General features: G+C 49.1%; 1 protein-coding gene across 2 annotated transcripts; it reads right to left on the reverse strand.

Moving 5' to 3' along the window:
* Positions 1–604: 604 nt before the first annotated feature.
* Positions 605–24,041, reverse strand: pi4kaa (phosphatidylinositol 4-kinase, catalytic, alpha a). 2 transcript variants are annotated; one of them, XM_086186643.1, is made up of 54 exons: positions 23,858–24,041; positions 21,719–21,835; positions 21,532–21,625; positions 20,889–20,977; positions 20,676–20,748; positions 20,336–20,598; positions 20,183–20,249; positions 19,844–19,992; positions 19,686–19,751; positions 19,512–19,608; positions 19,230–19,421; positions 18,847–18,947; positions 18,477–18,606; positions 18,260–18,389; positions 17,432–17,527; positions 17,153–17,336; positions 16,965–17,065; positions 16,026–16,194; positions 15,828–15,878; positions 15,642–15,750; positions 15,426–15,562; positions 15,217–15,350; positions 15,044–15,126; positions 14,902–14,972; positions 14,288–14,412; positions 14,118–14,199; positions 13,956–14,039; positions 13,738–13,827; positions 13,524–13,640; positions 13,172–13,264; positions 12,613–12,769; positions 12,406–12,533; positions 12,150–12,308; positions 11,920–12,071; positions 11,729–11,836; positions 10,621–10,748; positions 9,679–9,837; positions 8,861–8,940; positions 8,583–8,782; positions 8,380–8,467; positions 8,095–8,262; positions 7,963–8,016; positions 7,070–7,190; positions 6,622–6,751; positions 6,469–6,539; positions 6,313–6,385; positions 6,022–6,202; positions 5,842–5,946; positions 5,402–5,527; positions 5,137–5,257; positions 4,890–5,049; positions 4,570–4,659; positions 4,390–4,473; positions 605–4,298 (listed from the first exon to the last, which is right to left on the reverse strand). In XM_086186643.1, exons 1-54 carry the CDS (start codon positions 23,954–23,956, stop codon positions 4,247–4,249), a joined length of 6,288 nt encoding a protein of 2,095 aa, XP_086042769.1. In that variant the 5' UTR covers positions 23,957–24,041; the 3' UTR covers positions 605–4,246. The 2 variants fall into 2 exon arrangements, with proteins under 2 accessions (XP_086042769.1, XP_086042768.1); XM_086186642.1 differs by having other exon boundaries at positions 10,528–10,748.
* Between the last annotated feature and the right edge of the window lie 62 nt (positions 24,042–24,103).

The raw sequence follows: 24,103 nt of genomic DNA on the forward strand, positions 1-24,103 counted from the left end.
TGAAATAAGATGGAGGGGAAAAAAAGAGATAAAGATGTAGAAAATAAAAATGATGACTGTAAAAGAATCCATCTGGAAAGGAGAGCAAATTATTTTGCCCTTTAATGTCCTAATTCGTATTTTTTTGAGCTTCATTATGATTTTGGGACGTCCCTCTCGCTAACGTGTCACATTAATGGCGGCTGCTCTGGTTCTTGTGACCTGCTGAGCTGCGAGCTCTCACCTCGCCGCCACCCCCCCCCCCCCCATGAACTTCCTGAGATGACGGTGACCACCATCGTTCAGCAGCTCTTAGTGTTCCTCTACGGGCAGAAAGGATCTCCCTAATAACCAGGAACTCTAAAAACCATTGTCAAACTTGCCCCGCCCCCCACTTTGGAGCGGCATGTTTTTACTTTTCCTTCTGAGGTCAAAGTTCACCCCGGCCGGCTGCGTCTCCTGCATGACCTCCTGTCATCAGCGTCGCCCCCTGACAGCGCCTCAGGTTAGGGTCACTGGTCTGAGAGGCCGGGGGTTGACCACCGACCCCTCCTGTGCTGTTTTTCTGAGTTTTAGATTCAGTGAAAACACAGGAAGTGGAAACAGTCGAATCAGTAGAGCACAGAATAAGAACCGAGGCTTTTATTTTGAAATCAGCGAGGCTGATGTGACTGAAATGCTTGATCAGTTAAACGACTGTGCTGAATTACATCAACCAAAACAACAACAACAAAAACCTCAAATACATCAGCGGCCTGATGCTGATCACATGACACTTCATCTGGAAATGAGACGTTTTCACACATGATCGGATTAACAGGCGAGATCGTTTACACACACACACACACACACACACACACTCCCAGCATGTTTGGTTCACAGGAGCGACGACCATGAATGACAAAACGACCATTTCTGACCGTTAGATGGCTTCATGGAGGAGCGGTGAGGGCGGTCACAGCCCCCTCAAGTGTCTCTTCAACGGCCAGTAACGGCGTGTTTATCTCTGGACTGCGTGGATGGAATCAAACACAACACACACACACACACACAAATACAGCATCAGTGAACACAAGCGCGCGCGTGTGTGATTTCTATTGCATAAGGTTCAGGTCCTGTCGAGCGGTGGCGTGCAGGAGTGATGGCTTCTTGAGGAGAGTTTCCTCCAGCAGGATGGACCTCCAGCCCACCTGCACTTTTCAAACCGGGCTTAATGGCAGAAAGGCCAGGAGGGCGGTGACGGCGTCTCCGCGGTGACCCAATTCAACACAGGCGAAACGGCGCGAGAGCAGACGGTCTGGATTTGTGGTCGAGGTGTCAAAAGAACAAAAACCCATCACGGAAGGAATTACAGTTTCATGTTTACGGCGACGCCCGGCGCAGCTACTGATGACCGCGGTCTACCGCCGGGTCACCTGACCTGGGATTGATGCTGATGAAACCTGCCTCCGTGGCGAGCAGAAGCCAGATGCTGGCGTGTTTATTGGGCCAGTAGGAAAGGAGCGCTCGTGCATCAGTCCCTGATTGGTGCCCTGGTTTCCACCTGACTGCTCTGCCGCGTGATTGGGCCGCCATCTTCTGCTTCGCGATGAACCCTAATTTCAAAGCCACGTTAGCGTTCAGTCGCACCTTTTTTGGTGGAAGTAACGGAGAAGTGACGTAACTGCTTCACTCGTTTTCCCAGCAGCTCTGTGACAAATCACGGACGCGTTTGATCGCTCCGACCCTCTTTTGTTAGCGAGTAGCGACTTCTTGCCTCTTTGATCGTCGCTGTTCGGTTTTTGTTCTTCTGCCCTGCGATTGTTCGCGGCTCCTTCCTCACGCGAGTCCGTCAGGCCTCGCGCTTCAGTCTCTTTTGTTTACTCAAACCCTAAAATGTCTTTGATTTTTTAGTTCATCTCCTCAAGAGTCGCTTTCTCAATAAATCTTGATAGACTGAAGAATCCTATCACTTCTAAATTTGCCCGACAGCGTTTAGAAATCCGGCCTGCTGAGCTCGGGGGGTGTCGGTTTGTCAGAGGGCACGTTGAGCCCAGAGACTTGAACACGTGACGCTCGTCCCCCCTCAGACGCCACGTTCCGCGTGCTGCTGCCGTCTCAGTCCCAAACATGCAGAGTTATTTTCTAAAGGGAAGCGGAGGCAGCGCATGAACGTGATTCCCTTCGCGGAGACAGAACAACTACAAATAACCACTCGACGCTGACACGTCCAAGACGGAAAATTAGCACTAATTAAAAGTTTGTTTAAAAAAAAATCCTATTTCATAAATATGTTCTTCACACATAAAAGTTCCACGTAAGTCAGAGCGGAATGATTCTACAGTACGTCACCTACAGTCAACACTACAGCATCCATGTTCTAGGTTCCTCTAAGCTACCCGACAACAGGTTCCTGCTCTACCGCACAACAACACGTGAGATGAGACTAAACTTATTTTCACCTCTAAAAACCTCCGATTGGAGAGGCAGGCGGCGCCACAGCGACACTGCGGTACGGATACACAGACGTATAGAAGTATGTCGATATATAAAGTGCTTCAAAGTGAGTGAGCGCGAGAGACGCTGATGACGCAACGACACCAGAGGAACGCGTCTCCGTGGCTCGTGGCAGCAAAGAAACAGCACGACGACACTTAAAGGGTGGTTCAGGAACGCTTTTGGTAAACTAGAAGGATCAGTGATTAAAAAGGGGACCCCCCCCCACACACACACACACATACACATACACACACACACACACTCACACACACACACACACTCCATCACGTTACATTAAAGACTCCTCATGGAATGCGATGATGTCACATGGTTACCCATCCTCATTGGCTGCATTCTGACAGAAAATCCAACTTCCCTCCAGAACAGGAGAACCGCTCATCTGAACCACTCTGGGTCTGAGCCCACCTGGGACCTGCAGCCGGGCCGGTCAAGTGTACCAGTTTAAACCGGTTTGATTTCATTAAATCCAGCTCAATCAGCGTTTATTCTCGCCGCCTCGTCCCTGTAAATGGAAGAGCAGCACGTGCTGATGACATCATCACAGCGCCATTGCTAACTTGTGCGGAACCATTGGTCCAAATTTTAGCCCAAGATAAGAACCACACACCGAAGTGCCGTTAACTCTTCCTCCACCAGCATTTTTGAACAATTTAAAAAACAAATTATGATTATGAAAAACTTAATACATCAGAAAAAGAAACAGCGAAAAATCAAGAGCATCTCGAGTTCAACGGACATCATCAACACTTGAGTGACGGCCGCTTTCGTTTTCAGGACAAAAAACCACTTATTAAAAACTAATTTTAGTAAAAGTCATTCTCAAGCGTACAGATGTGTCTTCATGTTATTCTTCCATTGTGTAGGAGAACAAATAAACGGCAGTGATGGGCCGGCCCCCAGACGGCCAGAGGCTCCGCCCTCCCCGGCCTGTCTCCAGGGCCCCTCGCTGGGCCTGGTGCAGCACCACAGGCCCCTTGTCCAACCACATCACCCATCAGCCGCTGCCTCTTCTTCACTCATTTTTGCACCAGGACCTGTGGTATTCTGCACCACAGCGCCCTCTACTGCACGACAGTGACAACGCGGATTGCCAGAAATTCTCATTGACGGCGGGGAAAGAGTTGACCGCAGTTTGTGACGGAGATGTCGGGGAACTTTGAATTTGCTGAGTTTGCAGGAATGTTTCTTGGTCTTTGAGTCGTGAGACCAGAACTAAAACCTCACGGAGACGTTGGCGTGTGTTGGTCCAGACTTTGACCGAATATTTGACGACCTTGATTAGCAGACAACACCCCCCCTCCCCCCACGACCTTTCCCGTGACGTGAGACGTGCTTGATATCAAACCAGGTTAAACATGTTAACACCGACCCAAACCTCACGGGACCCTCGCAAAAACACCCGCTTTGAAGTCTGTTTGAAGTCGATCAGATGAGCAGTTGTTTACATAGACACACAATACACACACACACACACACACACACACACACACACACACACACACACACACACACACACACACACACAACACACTCCTTTGATAGAAGAGGTCATAGATCATTTCCATGTTCCCTCAAATCTCTGGTGCATACTATAAACCTTGTGAAGTAAATTAAGGAGTTGGGGTCACAGAACCGCCTCAGTGTCCCTCCGGCGTAACTCATGTCCATTCCCTCCTCCACCCGAACAAAATCAGACAAAATGGCGGTTTGCATTGCTTGTGGAGAGACGTCTCTGGTGGATGTGGACTGGAATCCCAGCCGGAGGTCTTCAGTAAGGAATCTGGTTCTGATAATACTGCAGCATGTCGTAGGTTTTGCTCCTGTTGAGACAACGTTCATGTGTTAGGGAACATTCCTGTGACCCTGTGACCCCGTGACCCCGTGACCAGATCAGGTCTCTTTGTTTCCTACCTGCTGCTGAGGAAGCAGCTCTGGATGATTTTGATGATGAACGCTGCAGCTTCTTTCTCACTCATCTGAGGATTAAACCGCCCTCTGAACCACACAAACATACAAGTTCACCTTTAGAGCTGCAGTGACTGATTGTTGCTGGCAGCACTCAAACGCCTCTCTGGCAGACCTGGGACTTACTTGAGCAGTTTAATGGTTTGTCCTCTGAAACACGGCAGTCCAGTATCCAGCATGAGGGTGACTAAGGACACCACAGCATCCATGTAGGGTCTGGATGGAACCAAAGACCAACAGGTTACACAGAGAAAAGATCAGGGCGTACTTTCAAACGCAGTCACATCGCCGGCTGAAGGAACGTCTCTCCTGCAGACATTCATGAACGCCACTCCGGGTCCAGACGGCCCTTCCATCTTCACACATCAACATCTTCCCGCTGGTTTCTCAGAGAACACAAACACGGACTCTGCTTTTCAGAAAACTACCCAGAACTTTTTTCTTACCGCACAGCCAGATACCCTTTGACACACATCTCCATGAACCATTTGAAAGGTGTGGCCTCCATCTTGCCTCCCATAATCATCACCATCTCGTCAGTCAGCTTGATGTCCGGCTCCCAGCCCAGGTTCCCGCCTGGAGAGCTCTCAAACATGAAGCCGAAGTCTGGAGGGAAACAAATCACCTTCAGCAGAACGGGCGGAGCTAGAGGACAGCAGCTGTGTGTGTGTGTGTGTGTGTGTGTGTGTGTACCGATGTGGATGAGGTGGCCTTTGCTGTCCAGCATGATGTTGCCATTGTGTCTGTCTTTGATCTGGAGCAGGAAGAGCAGCAGGCTGTAGGCCGCCATGCTGCGGATGAAGTTGTACCGAGCCTGAGGACACGAGGGGGAGGATGTTTACGAAATGTGTGATGTCACACCTGATCATCTTTGACTGCAGCTTGTCTGGATCATCTTCTTTGAGAATCATGGACGAGAGGGGTTTTAAAGCTCGACAGACGATTTAAACCTCCACACCTTCTGGAAGGCGAGAGTGGACTCGTCGCCGTATTGGTTCCTGAAGTAATCGTACATCCCGAAGTCTGTCTGCCGGCCCAGTTGGTCGCGGGACTTGCAGTCTGGGATGCACTCGATCACGCCACACTGAGGGCACACAGACGAGTCGATAAAGACCTGACTCAGGGAGAGTTTCTCACGTTCCTCGAACCAAGAACGTGGATCATCACTGTCTAAACATGTCACTAGGTTGGCAGCTCAAACAAAGACGGATATCGTTACTCAAAATTCCTCGTTTCGGACTAAAAACGCGGGGATTTGTATCTGACATATATGGTCCTTCGCTGTATGAGCTTGTTGCAGGCCGCTAACAAAGCCTGCTAGCATGCTCGAGTTCACAGTCTAGGAAACTACACATGCTGTTATCAACGAGGTTCGCTGCGTTTAAAAAATGTTCTCACCCCGGGCGCGGTGGCCACCACCCTGTAGGGGAACACGAACAGATCCAGACCCACCAGCTGGAAGATGTTCTTAAACAGCCCGATGATCTGCAGCGCCAGCATGTCCTGGACAGGAAGTCACAGGAAGTTCACCAGAGTTTCTTCCTCAGACGTGTTTATGTGACAGGAAGCGTGTGTTACCTGTCTACAGTCGTCGCCCACTTTAAAGATGGCGGCCTGCCAGCAAACCCTGTGTGACCCATCTGGATTCTCCTCTCCGTCCTCCAGAGAGTCGGAGGGGCAGCGGAGACCCTCCCTCTCCAGCTCGCTCACCCCGCAGCGCTTCACCTTAAACTTGGCCAGATAGGGAGCCTTGGCGGCGCTGGGACCACAGAGAACACCAGATAAACACAGACCGGGCAACAGAGAGGACATGTTTGTCCTGTCACATGATCTTCCGTGACACTACTGTCAACTCTAGTCCACCGTTACCTCTGCATGGGAGTTCCAGACTTGTAGTCGATGTCCAGGACTATGGCCTCAGGGTTGCTAGGTAGGTAGCAGCCTGGAAAACAGCAGGAGAGTGAGGATTCTTACACCAGGACAAACATCCCGAGTCCTGACTGCAGCGGCGGTGAGCGCCGTTACCTGACTGGACTTTGATATGTGACAGAGCCTTCAGACAGGCTCTTTTCCTCTCCTCTCCTTTCGGAACTGGCCTGAAAAACAAAAACAGCATCAGTTTATTAGAATAAAACTTGTTCATTTGGGGGAAAATCCAGCGATCCAGCATGAGCTTACTTGATGATGGCCGACACGTTGGTGATCTTGTTGAAGAAGTCAAACTCTCTCTGGTAGAAGTCTTTGGCGGGACCTGACAGGGATCCTGTAATCTCCTCCACCATCTGCTCCAGCAGCTCGCCAATGTCCGCTACACAGTGCCGAAAAGTGCCAGAGTGACTAAGAGCTTTCCATGTATTTCCTCAAATAATCTGCCCGAGGGTTAGTTTTGCTTTTCTTTCACCACCCAAAACAAGCACAACAGGAGCGCCTGCGGTCCTCGCCAAGTTTTTTCACATCGTTTACCAAGCCAGCGATTGTTCAAGTCGGCCAGTAGGAGACAGCATTGTATGAGGAGATACCTATTTTGGTTTATTTGATCCTACTCAGGGTTCTTCCTGACAGGCGGACGAATGTACTCCGACATTAGTGAGGGAGGGTCGCGTGTGTTCGGAGCGCCTGAACTCACGGTCTTTCTGGTGTCCTTCCTCGTCCATGAAGATGTTGGTCTTCATGTTCCAGATGAACTGGTGAGCGAGAAGTTGAGACTTCTGCGCCGCCCACAGGATGTACTCCCTCACGTAACCCATCTGAGCAGGAGAACACCAGAGACGCTCAGAGACCAGCAGAGAGCAAACTCAGACGGTCAGCAGACTGACGTTAAGATCGCCAGCATGATGACTCAGGAGTTTCATCTTGGGGTAAAGACAGCAAATATTTGAATTGTTGATCGACCAATTCAAGGTTTAATCTAGACTTTTCCTAAAGCCCAGAGACTCCGGGGGGAGGCGAGGCTTCTCCAGATGCACGTGGGAGTTTTCTGATCAGTGTCCAACTGCATTAACAGACCAGAGATCTGCCACAGCGTCCAACTTCACGAGTGAGAACACGGAAGTTTGAAAACAGCTATTTTCTTTTTTCCCTCTCAAAATTGTCAAATCATTTCCTTTTCCTATCTAAAAAAACAACAACAAAAAAATCCTTGCCAACTGAGGCATTCATTCTCTCATGTTTTTGAAAGAAACCCAGTGAATTTGGTAGCAAACTGGATAAAAATGTTTTGAAATATCTGCGCCATCATTTTACGCGCACATTCCAATGTCTGGAGGTCCACGGCGACTTCTTTAGGTGTTTTATTGTCTTTGATGAATATTCTGACAGACAAATGTATCAACTGTGCAGCGATCAAATGATCTATTCAACTACTAAACAACAAATCGTTCATCAAAGGAACTGCAATTAAGTTCCTGTTGATTGAGAAGTCCTTGAGGTTTCGGGCCACAGGTATTTTAAAAAGAACAAAGCTGTACAACAACAACACACACAGATTGTGTACCGTTGTTCAGTTCAGGGTAAATGTACCTTGTCATAACGGAGTGCCTGAACAATCTGAGGAATGTAAAACAAGATGGCGTCCTGGGAAGAGAAAACAAACACGATAAGAAGCGCAGAGGAAGATCAAGTGGTAGCGAGAGCCCCGAGCGGGAGACTTACTGGAGGGAAGGAGCGCAGCACCTTCACCCCATACTGAGCAGTGAGAGGATGAGGAGGGTACATGCTGCTGAAGTAGGACAGACCAGTGGGCGGGTCCGCCGGAGCCCAGCACAAGATGTGGCTCAGCTCGGGGGAGTCGGCGTCAATAGTGTGCCACGTCACCAGGAACTACAAAAGACCAGTATTGTACTTTTGAGGTAACCGATATACCCTCTTCAAGACAGTACTTGTAAGTACAGAACTGCTTCCTCCTTATTTACTATTTACGAGCTTGGGTGCTGTTACCTTCACAGCTTCAGGCACGTCACTGACCGCTCCGGGGTCCAGCCGCACCAGCCGGGTCACCTCAGCTACGATGGCGTCGTTCTTAAACCTGCCAAACAAAGGATTAACAGGACTGAGCCTGTGTGGCTACATGCTAAAACCAACATGCTAACAGACCACTGATGCTTCATCTGGACTCCAAGTCCTGCGAGGAGCCACACTACCTGGTAGGTAGCTGCATGGCCAGGTATGGTGCGATATTCCAGGCCAGGTTGACGTTGTCCTTCCACTGTTTCTCAGTCAGGCTGATGTACTTGGACCTCCAGTTGGTGATGCTGGTCTCCACTGACTGCTCCGTAGTGATGGCCAGCTCCTGAGTGGACAGTGGGTTGTACCACGTCGTCAGCCGTTCAATCTCGCTGGCCTGATGACACACAAGGACGGGTTAGGAACGAGCAGGTGGCCTCACACGGCTCAGAACAATCCTCTTCCCAGCACTCACCAGTAACGCCAGCAGGAGGGTCCTGCGCTTCATGTAGTATTTGTGAAGCTGCGTCCCTCTATTACTCTTCTTGGACGTGCCTGGAGGTGGACAAGCCCAACTACCGAGTCAGTTTAAGGCTCTGTCTCAGTCTGTAGTTTGTACTTGGCCCATTTCATCCCAGACAATTTGCTAGCTGACTTGTGTGAACCAGCAGTCAAAGCAAATATGCAAGTAACTTTAACCTGCATTCCTCCTAATGGCCAGCAGGGGGCGACTCATTAGATAGCATGCCTACCCACAGGCAGGCTTAACCGGCTACTTCTGGTTAGTGCTCCACTGAGACAAATACAGATGAACAAGATAATCTTTCACCCCTTCAGACTTTACAAGTGTTACCAGGTCAGGCGGATGACATCACGGTGGAGAAACAGGTGATTTCACCAAGGTTGTGACACCTCAAACAAAATAAGTGCACGCCCCTGAGTGCTGGAGAAGCCATTAAATGTTTCAAAAACAATTGTACAGGAAGAGAAAAGACAGGGATTCAGGTAGAAACTTGAATTACCACATCGTGGCTGTGTGCCTCAGGTATGTGAGCCTGTCAGTGACCTTTGACCGCCAAAGTCCAAGTGGACATTTGGGCCAGAATCGAAGCAATGCCCTCAAGGTGTGTAAAGCCTCCAGTCCAGGGTGTGGCCAGCATGGACACCTAAAATTACTTGGATACTAAGTTTGGATTCTATCAAGAGGAAGATGAGCACAGAAAACCTGGGACCTTGAACTGATTTGGCCTCTTCTGGACAGTAAAAACACAAGTTACGGACTCTGGTACTGACTTCCTGATTTCTTGGATGCGGTGGACACGCCACTGGACAGCGGGTAGGTGTTGATCCATCCCTGACCGCTCTGCTGGGAGCGGGAGCTGGAGTCCATGCTGCTCCGGAGGTCGGCGGTATTCATCACTGACAGACTGTTCAGGGACGCTTCCTGATTATCTGTTTACATACAAACAGATTCAGGATGGCCAACAGAACTCAGAACAGCTGATTCCCTAACTCAGAAGAGATCTCTACACAGGTATCATCAACATCATGGCGAATGATGAGGGAGTCTGAAGAGCGACATGAGCTGTATTGGTTAGTCGTCTGCTGTTGATGGTCATGCAAATGAGGGAATCCAGCAGGATTCACATGGAGGTAGAAGCCGCCTGGAACCACGATCCTCAGATTTAACTCTGGCTTAAGTGCAGCAGACAAGTCTGATCCAGGATCTGTGGTTCCAGGACTGTCTACCTGAAGCGGTTGGATGCGTGTGTGAATGAGACCAGGTCTGCTCTCTGGGTCGTCTGGAATGATGATGAGGAGGTTCCTGGCTTTGAGGGAGAGCTGTTTTAACTTCTTCTTTTGATTGTTAAATCGAGGAGAGGGGCTGACATGATGAACAGTCATGCATCTAAACGCGGCTGACAAGTTTGCGCTGTACCTCACGGCTGCTAAAACAGATTGATTTCAGGGAGGACGACTGAGGGGACTGAGGGGAGGGAGGTAAGAGAACGAGGTGTGTTTCAGAGATAGATACCAGGATCTATCAGCAGCACCTGAGGATTAAAACCAGCGTCAAACTTGACAGGCGTAAAAGCATGCTCCTGCTGCGGGGCAGTCCCGGCTCCACCGCTTTAGGCTTACTTAAGATAGAAATCGGAGAAGTGCTGGACACGATAAGCGATCCGAATATCCCGGCAGAGAGCGTGCTCGGGGCTGGGCTACTGCCAAGCTCACCAGGTGGGACCAGGTGGCACGCTGCCAGGTACTTCTTGTCCGACAGGATGCTGGCGTAGAAACGGATCATGATGCTGATGTCCTCCCGCAGCCGCTTATCTCCTTGGGTGGGAAACTTTGGAGACATGCTGGAGTTGGAGCGGGAGACATGGAGGAGAAGAGGAGTGGCGTTGTGTATTTGTCATGATGGTGTTGTGATTTATTACCTGGTTCTAAAGCTACAGTGTGGAACGTTTGATCTGGTCGTGAGAACAAACGACTGCCCACATCTCAGGCTCAGCTGGACTCTACTGCATTGATACTCTCACGCTGTAAAATGGATAAACTGTTCTCAGGGTTAGCACAAGGCTAACCAGGAGCTAGCTCAGCCGCCCTGGGTGCTCTGGCGTGAGCGTGCTCAGTAGGCCTCCTCCCGACAGCGCAGAAAAGCCACCAGTGACACAAATCCATCTTAGTGTGAAAAGCAGAGTCACTTGACAGCAAAAAGCTTCGCCAACATTGCAACAACAAGTATCCACGATTATTTTATCAAGCAAAAAAGGACCAACATTTACTGGTTTTGTCTCTTAGATGTGAGGATTTGCCATTTCGCTCACCTGTCGGGTTTCCATCCAAATGTACTGCAATATTCAACAGAATATCCCAAAAACAGTTTCAAATGAATGCTAATTTCTGTGTATTTCTATCCACAGTGGATTTCCTGCCTCTTGAAAATGTGAAATGTTGAGCTTGGGCTCTGGCTGATTACATCTTTATGCAATGCAACATTTTGACCCTTCTGGATCTTCTACTGGTCAAAACGTCTGCTCTTTGATGTCTGGCATCCTGCAAAGACATCAGCGATGATGAGATTGTTTTGAATCAAGTAAAACACGTTAGGATTTTCCGCACCAAAGCAGATGCTCTGATATGTCTTGATAGTAAGAGCCTCTTATTGCCATTATTGTCCGTACTGTTCAGTTCTGGCGAATGTGAACTCATCTTTTAAGCGTTGGACTGCTTGGACAAATTCATAATCAGTAGTTTGGATGTTTTAAATGATTAAAAACTGAAAATCTGAATCTGTGTGTGTGTGTGTGTGTGTGTGTGTGTGTGTGTGTGTGTGTACCTGAAGTAATCAAAGGCAGTAGAATAGATCTTCTCTCTGAGCACGTTTCGCACGGTTGCATTGGTGACGACGTCGGAGTGGAGCAGAGCCATACCCAGCGTCAGCAGCCTGCAGCGGCGACATGCTGCAGTCATATTCATGTCAATCACAACAGCTATTTTCCCTCAGGCTCTGTCCCAGTGTCCATGTACCTGAAGCGAGGTCCAATAGCAGCTACGTGGCGGTTGAGGCTGCTGTTAGCCCCGCCCACATTAAGAGACAGTGACCGTTGTAGCAAACTACAAAAGATCTCCACCTGATCTGCGCTGGAATACTTGGCAATCTCAAACCTCTGGACGAGGAACTGCACAAAAAGTGAGGGAGAAGTGAGGCAGAGAGTACAAAAACCACAAGAACCGCCTGAGTTAAAGGTTTCTCTGACCTCAATCCAGATGTGGTGAGGGGTAACGTCTGGAGGGCAGGGGATGGGCTGACTCTCTTCAGATGCAGCCAGAGGATCCGCCTCCACCTGAGCGTCTGAGAACAAGCCCATCTTCAGCTCCACCGTCATCTGCCAGGCTCCCGCCATCTCTCGCATAAACTAAGCAGACAAAACCGAGAGCGACGGCTCAAATCATCATCATGTTCAAACTACAAAGACGCTGCCAGACGAGGACACAAATAGCCTGACTTTGTACCGGTACTTCCACTCCGGCGCGGGCTGCCAGCAGCCACTCCCAGCAGGCGATGGCCGTTTCGATGCCGTGCTCGGTGAACATCTTGAGAGGAGACCAGCAGAGGTGGTGCAGCAGCTGAGGGTCACAGTCTGGACAGAGAAGCAGCCTGACGATGACGCCACCGCACGCTCAGCGGACAGTAAACATCAGCAAAGACAGGCTTCAAACCTTTGGTGCTGATGAGCAGCGCGGCCAGCTTGAACATGGCCTCGGTGAAGGCTTCAGGCTGAGCCGAGTCCAGCGCCTCCCCCATCTGCCTGATCACCACCCGACCCAGATCAGACTGTCCCCGGACTGCCTGGGCGAAGTCAATCATACCCGATACCTACAGCAACAGAGGAGAGCCGGGCTGCAGGCGAACCGTTGTGATGACATCAGAGCGTGTGTCATTCTACAGTTCTTGGTGACAATCGGCAATAATCTCTGCTGATGATGCGTCTTTGACAACAGCTCCAGTTCCAGGGTCAAACCAGGACATATTTGAGTTTTCAGCGATTGGAGCTGCACGATTTGTAATTATTTGAGCGTCATTGTGATATGATACTAAATTAGAAGCGATGTTTATTTAAGGGTTGTGTAAGCGTTGTAGATTGACAGACGTCACAAATCCTCGACGCCATATCTGGGGAAAGTGTTGTTAAGCCAAAGCATGAACAGCAGTGGTTGGTGATGTAGCCGGATCTGGTGAACACAGGCTGCAGTGACGGCTAAGATCTGGCAGGTTTACCTCTCCGGCGTATCGGTTCCTGAGGTTGAGGGAGGCCATGAAGTTGGAGTAGTCCTTCTTCACACAGGCCGGCCTCTCCGTCAGCTGAGTGGACTGAAGGGCAAAGTGAAACAAAGCTGATGAAGTTATCGATTACGCAAGATGTCTGTGTAGGTTCTCATTCATCCAGGTCATCGTAGATCGAAGCGAAGTAAAATCTGGTCAACTGGACGTAAGTTTAAAGTTTTAAGTTTAAACTTACGTCCAGTTGACCAGATTTTACTTCGCTTCGATCTATCGATTACGTAGAAACGCTGACCTACACCTTTACTACTATGACATCACTGCCTGCGTCTCAAATGGCGTAACCCACCCCGAGTGTGGTGCTCTGTCGGTTGTAACCAGCAAAGTGCAGGATGCTTTCGGCAGCCATGGCGAGGCCCGTGTGCTGGGACAGACCTGACACCCAGTTCTGCTTGTTCAAATACTCCTGGAAAAGATGGAACAAAGCAGAATGTGTCGAGAGGCAGGTCAGAGCAGCTGTACACACTGAGACGCTTCCTCTGTGGACGAGCTTCTCTCAGTACCTGTAGGTGGGACTTGGTGACGGATGGAGCCCATTTCATGGCCTCCTTCAGGATCTCCCCACAGCGAGCGGCGAAGTCCTTCACGATGCTCTACAACCGCACACAAGGAAGGAAGGAAAAACACTGTCAGGGCACTGAGGTTTCTATTCCTTTTTCTGCTTCTGAAGCCACAACTTGACTCCCATGAAGAAGAAACAGCGGTGTATTTTTTCTGTTACCTCTCTGGCCTCGTACGTATCTGGGACGGTTATTCTGTACGGCGTGTCTGGGATGTCGTAATAAGGCTGGTCTTTGTGAATGTCCTGCAACACAGCATAAACATCCCTTCAATTCCCAGGACAAAGACAGTGAGAGGGCTGGCGTTTGTCACGATGACCTACGGCGCTCAGAGACAGGGACAGCGTCTGCAGGATGTCCAGCATGGTCTTCAGCACTCGGCCGCTCCACAGCAGGTGAGGGAAGCTGAGGGGAGAGCGATGACACTGCGTTTAAACTCTCTCCAGTGACCAAGTTGGCGTGGCATTCTGAGCACATCGTCACACGTCCTTACGTTTCAGCCAAACCAGACAAATATTTATCAGCCACTCTGCGGATCCTCTTGTGAATGTGGTTGAAGTTCACCAGCAGGAACTGAGCGTGGTTCTCCAGCTCCTCCTCATGGGCTTTAGTTTTCGACTGAAAATGGGACATTTTGTAAAGATCAGGCCACAAAAACAATAATACCTTCACCATTATTCTGCAGATGATTTTCCCCCTTAAGAAAAACGTGTTTCATAATTTCACAAAAGTCATTATCAAATGGCTACCCCCCCCCCCCAAAAAAAAAATCAGTGTAAGACAATACAAACAGATGAAAGATGCAAATTCAGATGATGATAAACAACTTAGAGTTGGGATGTCATTTTGCTACATGGATATCCAGTGACCGTCTGATTCAAATTGAAATGTTCATGCAGCACGGAGGACGCAGCTGCAGTCTAAACGTGGTTCATGGAGCAGGAGAGGGGACCACCGGCCGCCACTTTAATCTGCGCCAAAGCTTGTGAACGTCACTGAGTGTTGGGATGCAAACGGACTGATGAGTCGAGAGTTTCGTCTTCAGCTCAACAAATCAATTTAGACTAAAAGCAGATCGAACACTGAGTCGGTCAGAACGCAACTTACTTTTTCAGCCATCATTTGCAGGAAGACGTCAAAAACCTTGTCGCTGACAGCTATCACACACTGCATCATACCTGGAGAGAATAAACGCATGGCTAACAACTTGTGGGCTCAGAGAGTTGCGTGTCATTTTGCTCCTGTTTACCAGATTTGTCCTTCTGAATGGCTCGGTCTTCAAAGTATCGAAACATGACCTGAAAACGATCCGAGTCCAGCGAGTGCAGCATCCTGAGGATGGAGAGAAACTCTGTGATAACCGATGGACGCCGCCAAGCAGATTATTGTCATCAGAAGTGAGTCGATGTGGGATTGACGTACCTCATGTATTCTAATCTGTAAACAGACAGCAGATATGTGGACATGGCGAAGTCCAGCTTGTTAATGAGAGCCGCCACCTCAGGAGACGGGTCCAGCAGGTTGATGATGGTGCTGCGCAGGTCGTTCAGCTCCGCCTGAAAACCACCAGTGAAGGATGAACCTGTGTGGACTGTGTGTGTGTGTGTGTGTGTGTGTGTGTGTTCTCATACTGGAGTCACAGTGTCGTTCTTCAGTGCAGAGTTGTACTGCAGCTCTGAGCGTAACGGTTCTCCACTGGGAAATGTGAGCAGCGGCGATTTGGTTGCAATCTCACACACTCCTTCGTACCATTCTTTGAGCCACAGACCTGCAGCACAAGTGACACATAAACCACTTGTTTCAACACACACAAGTCCTTCTAATACTCCGGTGAACGAACTCTCTACCTGAGCCCTCCACAGCAAACCCCATGACCACTGAGTAGAGCCAGAAGTCCCTGAAGAGCTTCTGCAGACGGGGTTTGGCTTCTTTGATTGGTGGCAGCCGTTTAGTCAGCTAGACAAAGAAGAGAGAGATTTACTGCCACACGCCTCCGCAGGGTCAATGGCGTATTACATCGATGCTGCATTTACCACTGCAATGACGGGAATGAGGACGCCAAGGTTCCCAGCGCTGCTGGATGACTGGAGAGAAGAAGTGAGTTACAGGGATTTACTTTGGTGCTGCAGTTCCTTCTACATTGGCTCATGAGTGTGTTTTCTCTGAGAAGCTCAAGCTAGAACAGCTGCATGTCCACTCTGCACTGCCAGGATCACGCAGGAGCCTTGTACCTTCAGAGCCGGGCCCTTGTCTGAGGCCCTCTCGCTGGCTCTCTTCCCCTCCAAGCCCAGTTGAACGAAGAGCTCCAGCAGGTTGACCAGCAGCTCGTCCACCATCTGCTCAGCCTGAAGGTTCGCTGCTATGTTGCCCAAAGCATTTATCACAGCCAGGGAGCAGTGTCTGCAGGAGGAGGAGGGAACCTGAGTTAAGCTAGGCCACCACCTACAGCTAGCAGATACACTTCCTAACCTAAGGGAACATGCACAAACCATTTTCATGAAGGTTCATGACATTTTTCCTGGGAGTGAAATAACCTGGAAGAACCTTTGTGGCAGCTGCAGAGCTGGTTGGATACACAAAATCTTTCCTTTAGCACAAGAAACCCAGACCCATCTTTTTTAAAAGGAAAGCTGGTGATACTGATCCAGTTCGCCGTGTCCCTAAACTCACCCAGCTCAGTTACCAAGCCTGCTGCTAGCTGGGTTCACCAGAGGCAGCAGGGTTAGTGACAATAGTTTCTGTGTGGATTGGTTTCCATGTGCGGTGAGGGAACTTGAACAGGCTCCTAATGCCAGGTTCATTTAGCAGCGCAGCATCTCCCTCAAACACATTAAACACGACAGAGAGAAGTAAGTGACTCTGAGTTCATGTTTATCTAATTTAGCTTGAGAAGAGACAAGCATGAGGAGGACACAGCACCACACGTACAAAGGTGACCAACGACACCCAGCATCTGAACTAAAAAAGCGTTAGAGGCATCTTGAATTTCTGCTCAGTTTAAGTAGGCTCTTCCCAGCAGAGCTTTCATTAACGTCACTCAGCCTGCGTCAGATCTACGTCCTCCTGCTGGTGTGGAGGTCACCTGGCCGTACAGGAAGTAGCCATATTCATCATGAATTACTTCCTGCAATGATGGACTTCACTGAGGAATTATAAGGTCTCCATGTTACCTGTAACCGTGGTCCTTGTAGTCCTTGGTGGAGTAGACCATGGAGCTGGCCTTCACACTGATCTGCTGGAACAAGTTCCACACTTCCTGGTAGATGTATTGCTGCCATGAAAGAAGAAGGCAAAAAGGTTAACGGTTAATCTGAGAACATAGAAAACCAGCAAAGGACCAGAAGGATCCAACACTCACGTTGCCCGTGATGACCATGCAGCCCAGCTGGTCTATGATGAGGACATCCAGTTGGGACGGAGGCTGACAGAACTTCTGCTGCAGGATCTGCAGGATGGGCTCCATCACCCGGGGAGTGTCCCGCAGGGCCACAGCTATGTGGCCCAGCGCCCTGATGGTGTGGTCTGGGATCAGGTGAGCATCCCTGAGGAGGACACGGGAGCACATCTTAGGAACCTGCCTTCCTCTGCGCTCCCTGGATGTCAAAGATGTACAGTGGAATTCCTGCGTTTGACTTACTTGTCATTTTCCTGATAGATGTAGAGACGATTGGACAAACTGGCCAGAAAAGCTTCGACGATGACGTTGTCCATCGTCAGTCCTGCCTTCAGGCACCTGAGGACAGTCCAGGGCCGTGAAGACGTCAGTGTGTGTGCATACCAGAGCTGGGATAGTCCCAGTCAGACCAACAACCAGCCACCCTGAGATATTCATCACCACGCCCACAAGACATTTACAGCAAATGGAAACACGGCGGAACTTGATGCTGAACTGAAATGGTGTTTTTGGCTGTTTCAGGCGTTTTAAAGCCCTGCTGTAGCCTGGATAGCAGGCACAGACGTGGTCAACTCCACGAGCTGAGGACACATCAGAGCAGCGGCCCCTTCAGCCAATGCCCTGCTGCTGGATCCCATTCATTCCTGAAGGGAACTTTATGGGTTAACTATTTAGATCTAACTGATGACAGTGATCGACTGTACAGTCTTTCAGACATTTGAAGAAGATGTTTACGCACCAGAAGTTCTTTAAGTCTAATGGACCTCTAGGATACGCTGTTTCTTTTTTTCCTCCTGTGTGTAACATCACCTGGAGTCAGTTCCAACAATGAAACTGGCGTGAAAGTGACTGACTCAGCAGCAGTGGAGACCAGGTGAGTCTCACCGTCACCTCCAGTAGTCTGAACGACCGCTGCCTCCATCTTAGATTTTACTGAGCTTTAATCGCACTCAACCCATGAAAATGTTACCTTTCCTCAAGATGATGAGCAAACAAGTTTTACAGTGCTTCTGTTGTGAATGGAGTCTGGACTGGTGTACGAAGCGTTCAGGTGTGTGAGGATGAACTCACCTGCAGATGTTGTCGATGGAGATGTCCCGCAGCTGCTCGTACATGGAGGGCTGGCTCTTCTTAATGGACTGAGTGCTGAGGGTGGACTGGGAGTGCTCGTTGGTCACTTGGATCTTTATCTCGCCGCCTCCTGGGGAAAAGAGCGCAGAGCTTCAGGATTTGACAGCAAAGCGTCGAAGAGGAGAAACCCCTGGGCTGCCGAGCGAGCTGCTGTTACCTGGCGTGCACTGGCTGTGGTACTTATAGAGCTTCACCAGCACAGGAGAGGGAACCACCAGGAAGTCTCGCAGTGACATGGTGACAGAGTGGGCCACCACGGGGAAGCGCTCACACAGACGACCCAAGCCCTGAGGACGGACACACACACACACACACACACACACACACACACACACACACACACACACACACACACACACACCATAAAATGGATGTTTAGTGAAGATCATGATACAAAAATAAAATTCTGATGGTTTCAAATTATGAAGATGAAGAGCCATGAGACGTTAGCCCTCCTCCCACTCTGAGGATAAGAAGGTACAAAGATAAAGAGGTTCCTAACAATCAGGCTCGCTTCTTTAAATCACCTGTAGGCAGCAAATGAGGAGCGGCATGTGTGCGATGATAACTTTACTGGATGTCTTGGACTGCAGCTTCTCTGACAGTTTGGTGCAAAGATTCTCTGCTCCTGGAGGAGAAATCGAAAGAAAAACAATTTTTTGAAGTCATGACTTCGTAGCCTACAGTCAGACCAAGTTCACCATCGCGGTGTGGCTAAAAGCAGGAGGGGGCGGGGCAGAGACCATGTGAATATGATTGTAAACATGGCTGGCAACCATATGGGTCAACATTTTCCCATCATTAACCTCCGTCACTGCAGCCCAGCAGCATCCCTGCAGCTAAAAATCAATATCCGTCTGGTTCCTCTAACTGCTGGTGCAAAAGTGCCTCCTGTCAGATGAGGGCTCACCCTGCTCCTCGGTGACGGCCCACACCATGAGGTCCACACAGGCAGCGTTGGCCTGGCAGCGCAGTTTGAGCGGGCTCAGCTCGCTCTGTAGGTACTCCACGTCGTGCAGGATCCTCTGCAGCTCCGACTGGCTGCTGCTGAACTGCTCCAGCACAAAGTCATGAACCTCCTTCACAAAGTCGATCTGAAGGTCTGGTGGAAGGACGTGGTCATGGTAGAGAGGATGAATAAATGGTGGCTGAAGCGCAGAATCAATTACAGACGGAGGAGAGGAGGGTTTACCTTTCAGATTGTAGAGGGTGTCTCTCAGCATTTTAAATATGGCCACATACAGAGGGTCACTGAAGGTTTTGTAGTGCAGATGAAGACCCGGGTTCAACTGGGAAGAAAGAGACAGAAGCATCATAAAGCAGCAATTACAGAACGAGACAAACGTCTGTGTGGAAGTGACTTTACCTCTAAAAGTTCTGCCAAGGTGTCATCCAGCAATTTTAAAAATGACTCAGAGACGATTTGCTCAACCTTAGAAGAAAAACCAATAAATATCGACATTTTACACACTGCAAGCACACGCGTGTGTACGCGGTCTACTTTGTCTCGTTTCTGTTGCTGACCATGTGAAGGAGCTGTCGGAGCATTTCGAGGGGAACACAAAATTCTCCTGAGCTGCTTCCAGTGAACAGAGGGGAGACAGAGAAGCTGGAGCTGATAGTGGAGAAGTAGTAATCCGGGTCCACTGCACTGCCATCAGGGAGGTACGAGCCTGAAGAGGGCAGATACGCCTCAGTCACGTTCAGCACAACAGGCGGAACCGCATCTGATAGTTTTACACTTCAAAGTCTGTCAGCAGTTGTTGGACAGTTGTATTGAGGGTTTTAAAGCTCTAGAGGGCGCTGTCGTGTACCCGCAAACACGGTCAAGCAACATGGGTACTACTCTTCTAAGGCACTCACCTTCAAAGTACTGTGCTGAGGGACCAGCAGGTGAGCTCGGGGTCAGACCCGTTCTCTCTGGACTGGCCTGACAACACAGGTGTTGAGGTTCAGTGTAGATTTATCAGCTCGGATGCACAGTATCATTCCTTCACTCTGGCCTACTCCTCATACCTGCTGTGACACGCTGGACAGTGGGGAGCCTTTCCGTTTCAGAGTGTCTCCCTGACACACTGTGAGCAAAGAACTCGGCAGGATGGAGCGGAAATCGTTGAACGACTGTCGGCGCGACGCATCGCTATCATCAACAGTGGGCAGCACAGGAGCGACCGGTCGAGGGAAGAGCTTGGAGAGCAACGGCTCGTCAGTGTTGCTGTATCGGCCAAACGCTCTGGTCATACCGAGCAGGGTGGGCACGGTGTACCTGCACAGGTATTCTACATGAGAAGTAGAGATCAGGTGAGCATACGGAAAGCAGAGCGGTTCTGTCACGACGGGGGAGGCAAGCTGGTACCTTTATCCTGAGCCTCAGGATTCTTGCACATATCTTGTAACACCTGCATGATGTCCATGGCGGCCTCCAGGATCTGACAAGTGTTACATCATCACAGCTCAACCACACACTTCAACACAAAAGCATTGAATAATACTTCAAAACATCTCTCTCTCTCTCACACACACACACACACACACACACACACACACACACACACACACACACACACACCTGCCCCTGTAAGGCCTCATCTCGCTGGGCGACGTCTGAGAGAAGAGTCACCAGACAAAAGCTGAAGTTCTCAGCAACAGGAAGTGTCTCTGCAAGACAGGAAGTTGTCGTGTATTATTGAACTGAATCACTGGAGAGCAAATCTTACACTGGAGAGAGCAGCAAAACAGAAACGACTGTCGGTGTGTTTCCACGGACTGGTTTGGAGTGGACAGGCTACAGAATACCACCAGAGGGTTGGTGGAATGAGAACGCCGTCGTAGTTTTTCCTGAGGAATTACTGTCAGCTGGTCCTGCTGTTATCGCTCTGAAGCACCAAAGACTACTGGACATGCTGCTGCTGTCAGAGACCGAGGGATCGTCTGGGAAGGTCAGCGCAGACACCAGCGGAGGAGGCAGCGGCTCCGTCAGAGGAGGTCCACATTCACCGCGTCAGTCTGCTGCGTTGTTGTGATACTGAGGGTCTTTTTTTCAACTTTTACAGTTTCCCTTTACATTTTCTGGTACGATACTTTAAAATACATCAAAATATGTTGATTGGAATATGACTAATAACTTAACCACATAGCTTATCAGACAATAATGAATGCGAACATCATCTAAAACTTCTGAACCTGATACAGAATCACAGGTGTGTCTTCACCTCGTCCTTTGCGTTCGGAGCTTTCTTCAATCCACTGAACTTTAGGAAGCCCCTTCAGCAACCCGAGAAGGTAGGGGACAATGGCATCTTTGTGCTGCAACAGAAACATTCCATCACATGTCAAAGGGTCACCCCCTGGAAATGAACAGCAGCACAGAACCAGAGACTAGAGAGGTAAAACCTTTACCTGCAGGTTGGACTCAACCAGAAAGATCCCCAGAGCAATGACGGCGCCTCTCCTCCTCTCATCCAGCTGGAAGACTCCTCTGAAATCCACGGGACACATGCATTGTAGCTTCTGGACCTGCGGAAACAAGACCCATGGTGCTGTTGCTAAAGATGAACGTGATGTTAACGCCTGAGCACAGTTACCTTCATAGAGCAGACCTGTCCTCAGGACTGGGAAAAGACACACTGTCCTTCTCTGATTCCCTGACATCGATAGTGAGCGATACAGGATCCAGAATTAGTTTAGTACTGTTGATCGTCACCACTGGGTTCAGTTCTACATCAGATCCACCAGTAACACCAGACCGGTGGATGGTGGAGGTTCAGTTCTACGTCAGACCCACCAGTAAACACCAGACTGGTGGATGGTGGAGGTTCAGTTCTACATCAGATCCACCAGTAAACACCAGACTGGTGGATGGTGGAGGTTCAGTTCTACGTCAGACCCACCAGTAAACACCAGACTGGTGGATGGTGGAGGTTCAGTTCTACATCAGATCCACCAGTAACACCAGACTGGTGGATGGTGGAGGTTCAGTTCTACATCAGATCCACCAGTAAACACCAGACTGGTGGATGGTGGAGGTTCAGTTCTACATCAGATCCACCAGTAAACACCAGACTGGTGGATGTTGGAGTGGTGGAGTCTTAAAAACCTGGGTTGCTAACAAGAGTCTAGAGGAGCCTACAGAGGTCATGGAGGTCACTAAAGGTCGTCAGGGGAACACAAGAAGCCTGAAGCTCAGTGGTGGTGACCCTGAAGTCATGTGACCCTGGTGTAGTTCCTTCATAGGCTAATGTTAGCTTAGCACTGCTAACCGTTGCACTCAGGCTTCCAGCATCATCAGTGGGTTCATTAGTGAAGACGATCTTGATGAACTAAACGTGTTGTCTCAAAGTAAAAATGTTAAATTCCTATTAGCTTTTTTCATGGAGGGAAGCTAAGGTGGAGCTACACTGAGTTAAATATAAATAAAACATACCTCATCCTGTCATGCTAACTTCCTGTTGGACTACAATAACACCTCATCCCTGCAGCACTGCAATGGAAAGAACAACTTCCACCTTCTGATTTTCTGGTCATAAAATGCTAATGCTAAAGGAAGAATGACTGATGAAGTTGGTCAAGAATTGACAGAAAAATCAGTCCAGAGTTTGACAGCCACCACTGATGATGGAGAAGCAGTTTAATCAGCTGATCTGGAGGAGGATGCGTTGACACAACACCACAACGGGCTGATCGTGCACTCTGTTATTACTACCACAGCTTGTATAATCTCACACTTCCCCTTCTTTAATCCCAGTGGGTGTGTTTTCTAATCCCTCCACACTCTGCCTGTTATTATTATTATAAGAATTATACCATGAAGCTGAGGTGTTTCTCATTCGCTATCAATTTCTCCTGCTGGGCAAAAAAAAAGTTGCAATTATTTCAGAACCACTTTGCCTCCAACAGCAACCACTTCCACTGTCATGAAGCCACTCATCATTTCCTCAAATAAGAGATTCATTATGTCCTGTTTCATCCTCTGAAACAGGACAAGGCAATTGTTTGACATTTGTGCTTGAAAAGCTGAAAATAAAACTGGTCTTGCTTTGACAACCAGATGTGACTAAAACAATAAAAACATAGTCGGCCATTATTTACACAACGCATCAGGTATTTATTTTCTAATAAATCATGTGTAAAATATTGATTGAAAATGTTACATTTTAAGCTAAATTTCTGCTTTTGAGAACAATAAAGTTAGTATCCACAACTGTAACCAGGTATGACAGATAGATAGATTGACAGGTAGATAGAAGCTTCTTTTGACACACCTGGTCTATGATGCTAGCAAGAGAGAAGGTTAGCCCGGGCTGCAAGCTAACCGACATTAGCTTTGCTAGCTGGGTCACGTACAGTTACATGTCAATATAACTCAATAAATTACACACTGCCTAAAGTAGCCACACGACCACCGTGATGTCACACCAAGGAGATGGTCTACCTCGGCGGCAGCACGAAGTTTCCACGGGCCGCGGCTGATGTCTCTTGGACAGCTATAAGCTGTAGCTGGTGTTAGCTTTCGTTAGCTATCGCCGTGTAGGACGTTACCTTGTCTATCGGTGCTTGCTGGTGAGCTGCCAGAGACCGAGCCAAGGACAAGACGGTGTTGAAGTAAAATCCTCTGCTCCCTTCTCCACTGACAGACATGTTTCAAGATAGTTCAGCACCGACACAGAAGCCTCATCTTTCATCTACTCGTTAGCTGTCGGCACTGACAACTACGGCGAGAGGAGTGTCCAAACAGAACGAAGCAAGGTCACGATGCAAAAAGCAGATGGAGCAAACGTCAACAGT

The sequence above is a fragment of the Aulostomus chinensis genome, chromosome 19 (assembly GCF_037954235.1).
Source record: "Aulostomus chinensis isolate RoL2024-O1b breed Wild chromosome 19, RoL_Achi_v1.0, whole genome shotgun sequence".
Taxonomy (NCBI): domain Eukaryota; kingdom Metazoa; phylum Chordata; class Actinopteri; order Syngnathiformes; family Aulostomidae; genus Aulostomus; species Aulostomus chinensis.

Excerpts from the sequence above, each read along its gene's own strand:
- pi4kaa (XM_086186642.1), bottom strand. The coding sequence starts at position 23,956 with ATGTCTGTCAGTGGAGAAGGGAGCAGAGGATTTTACTTCAACACCGTC. Across the intron at positions 18,948-19,229 it reads GGCCGTCACCGAGGAGCAGG|GAGCAGAGAATCTTTGCACC; the intron begins GTGAGCCCTCAT and ends TTTCTCCTCCAG. Across the intron at positions 15,127-15,216 it reads TACAGATTAGAATACATGAG|GATGCTGCACTCGCTGGACT; the intron begins GTACGTCAATCC and ends CTCCATCCTCAG.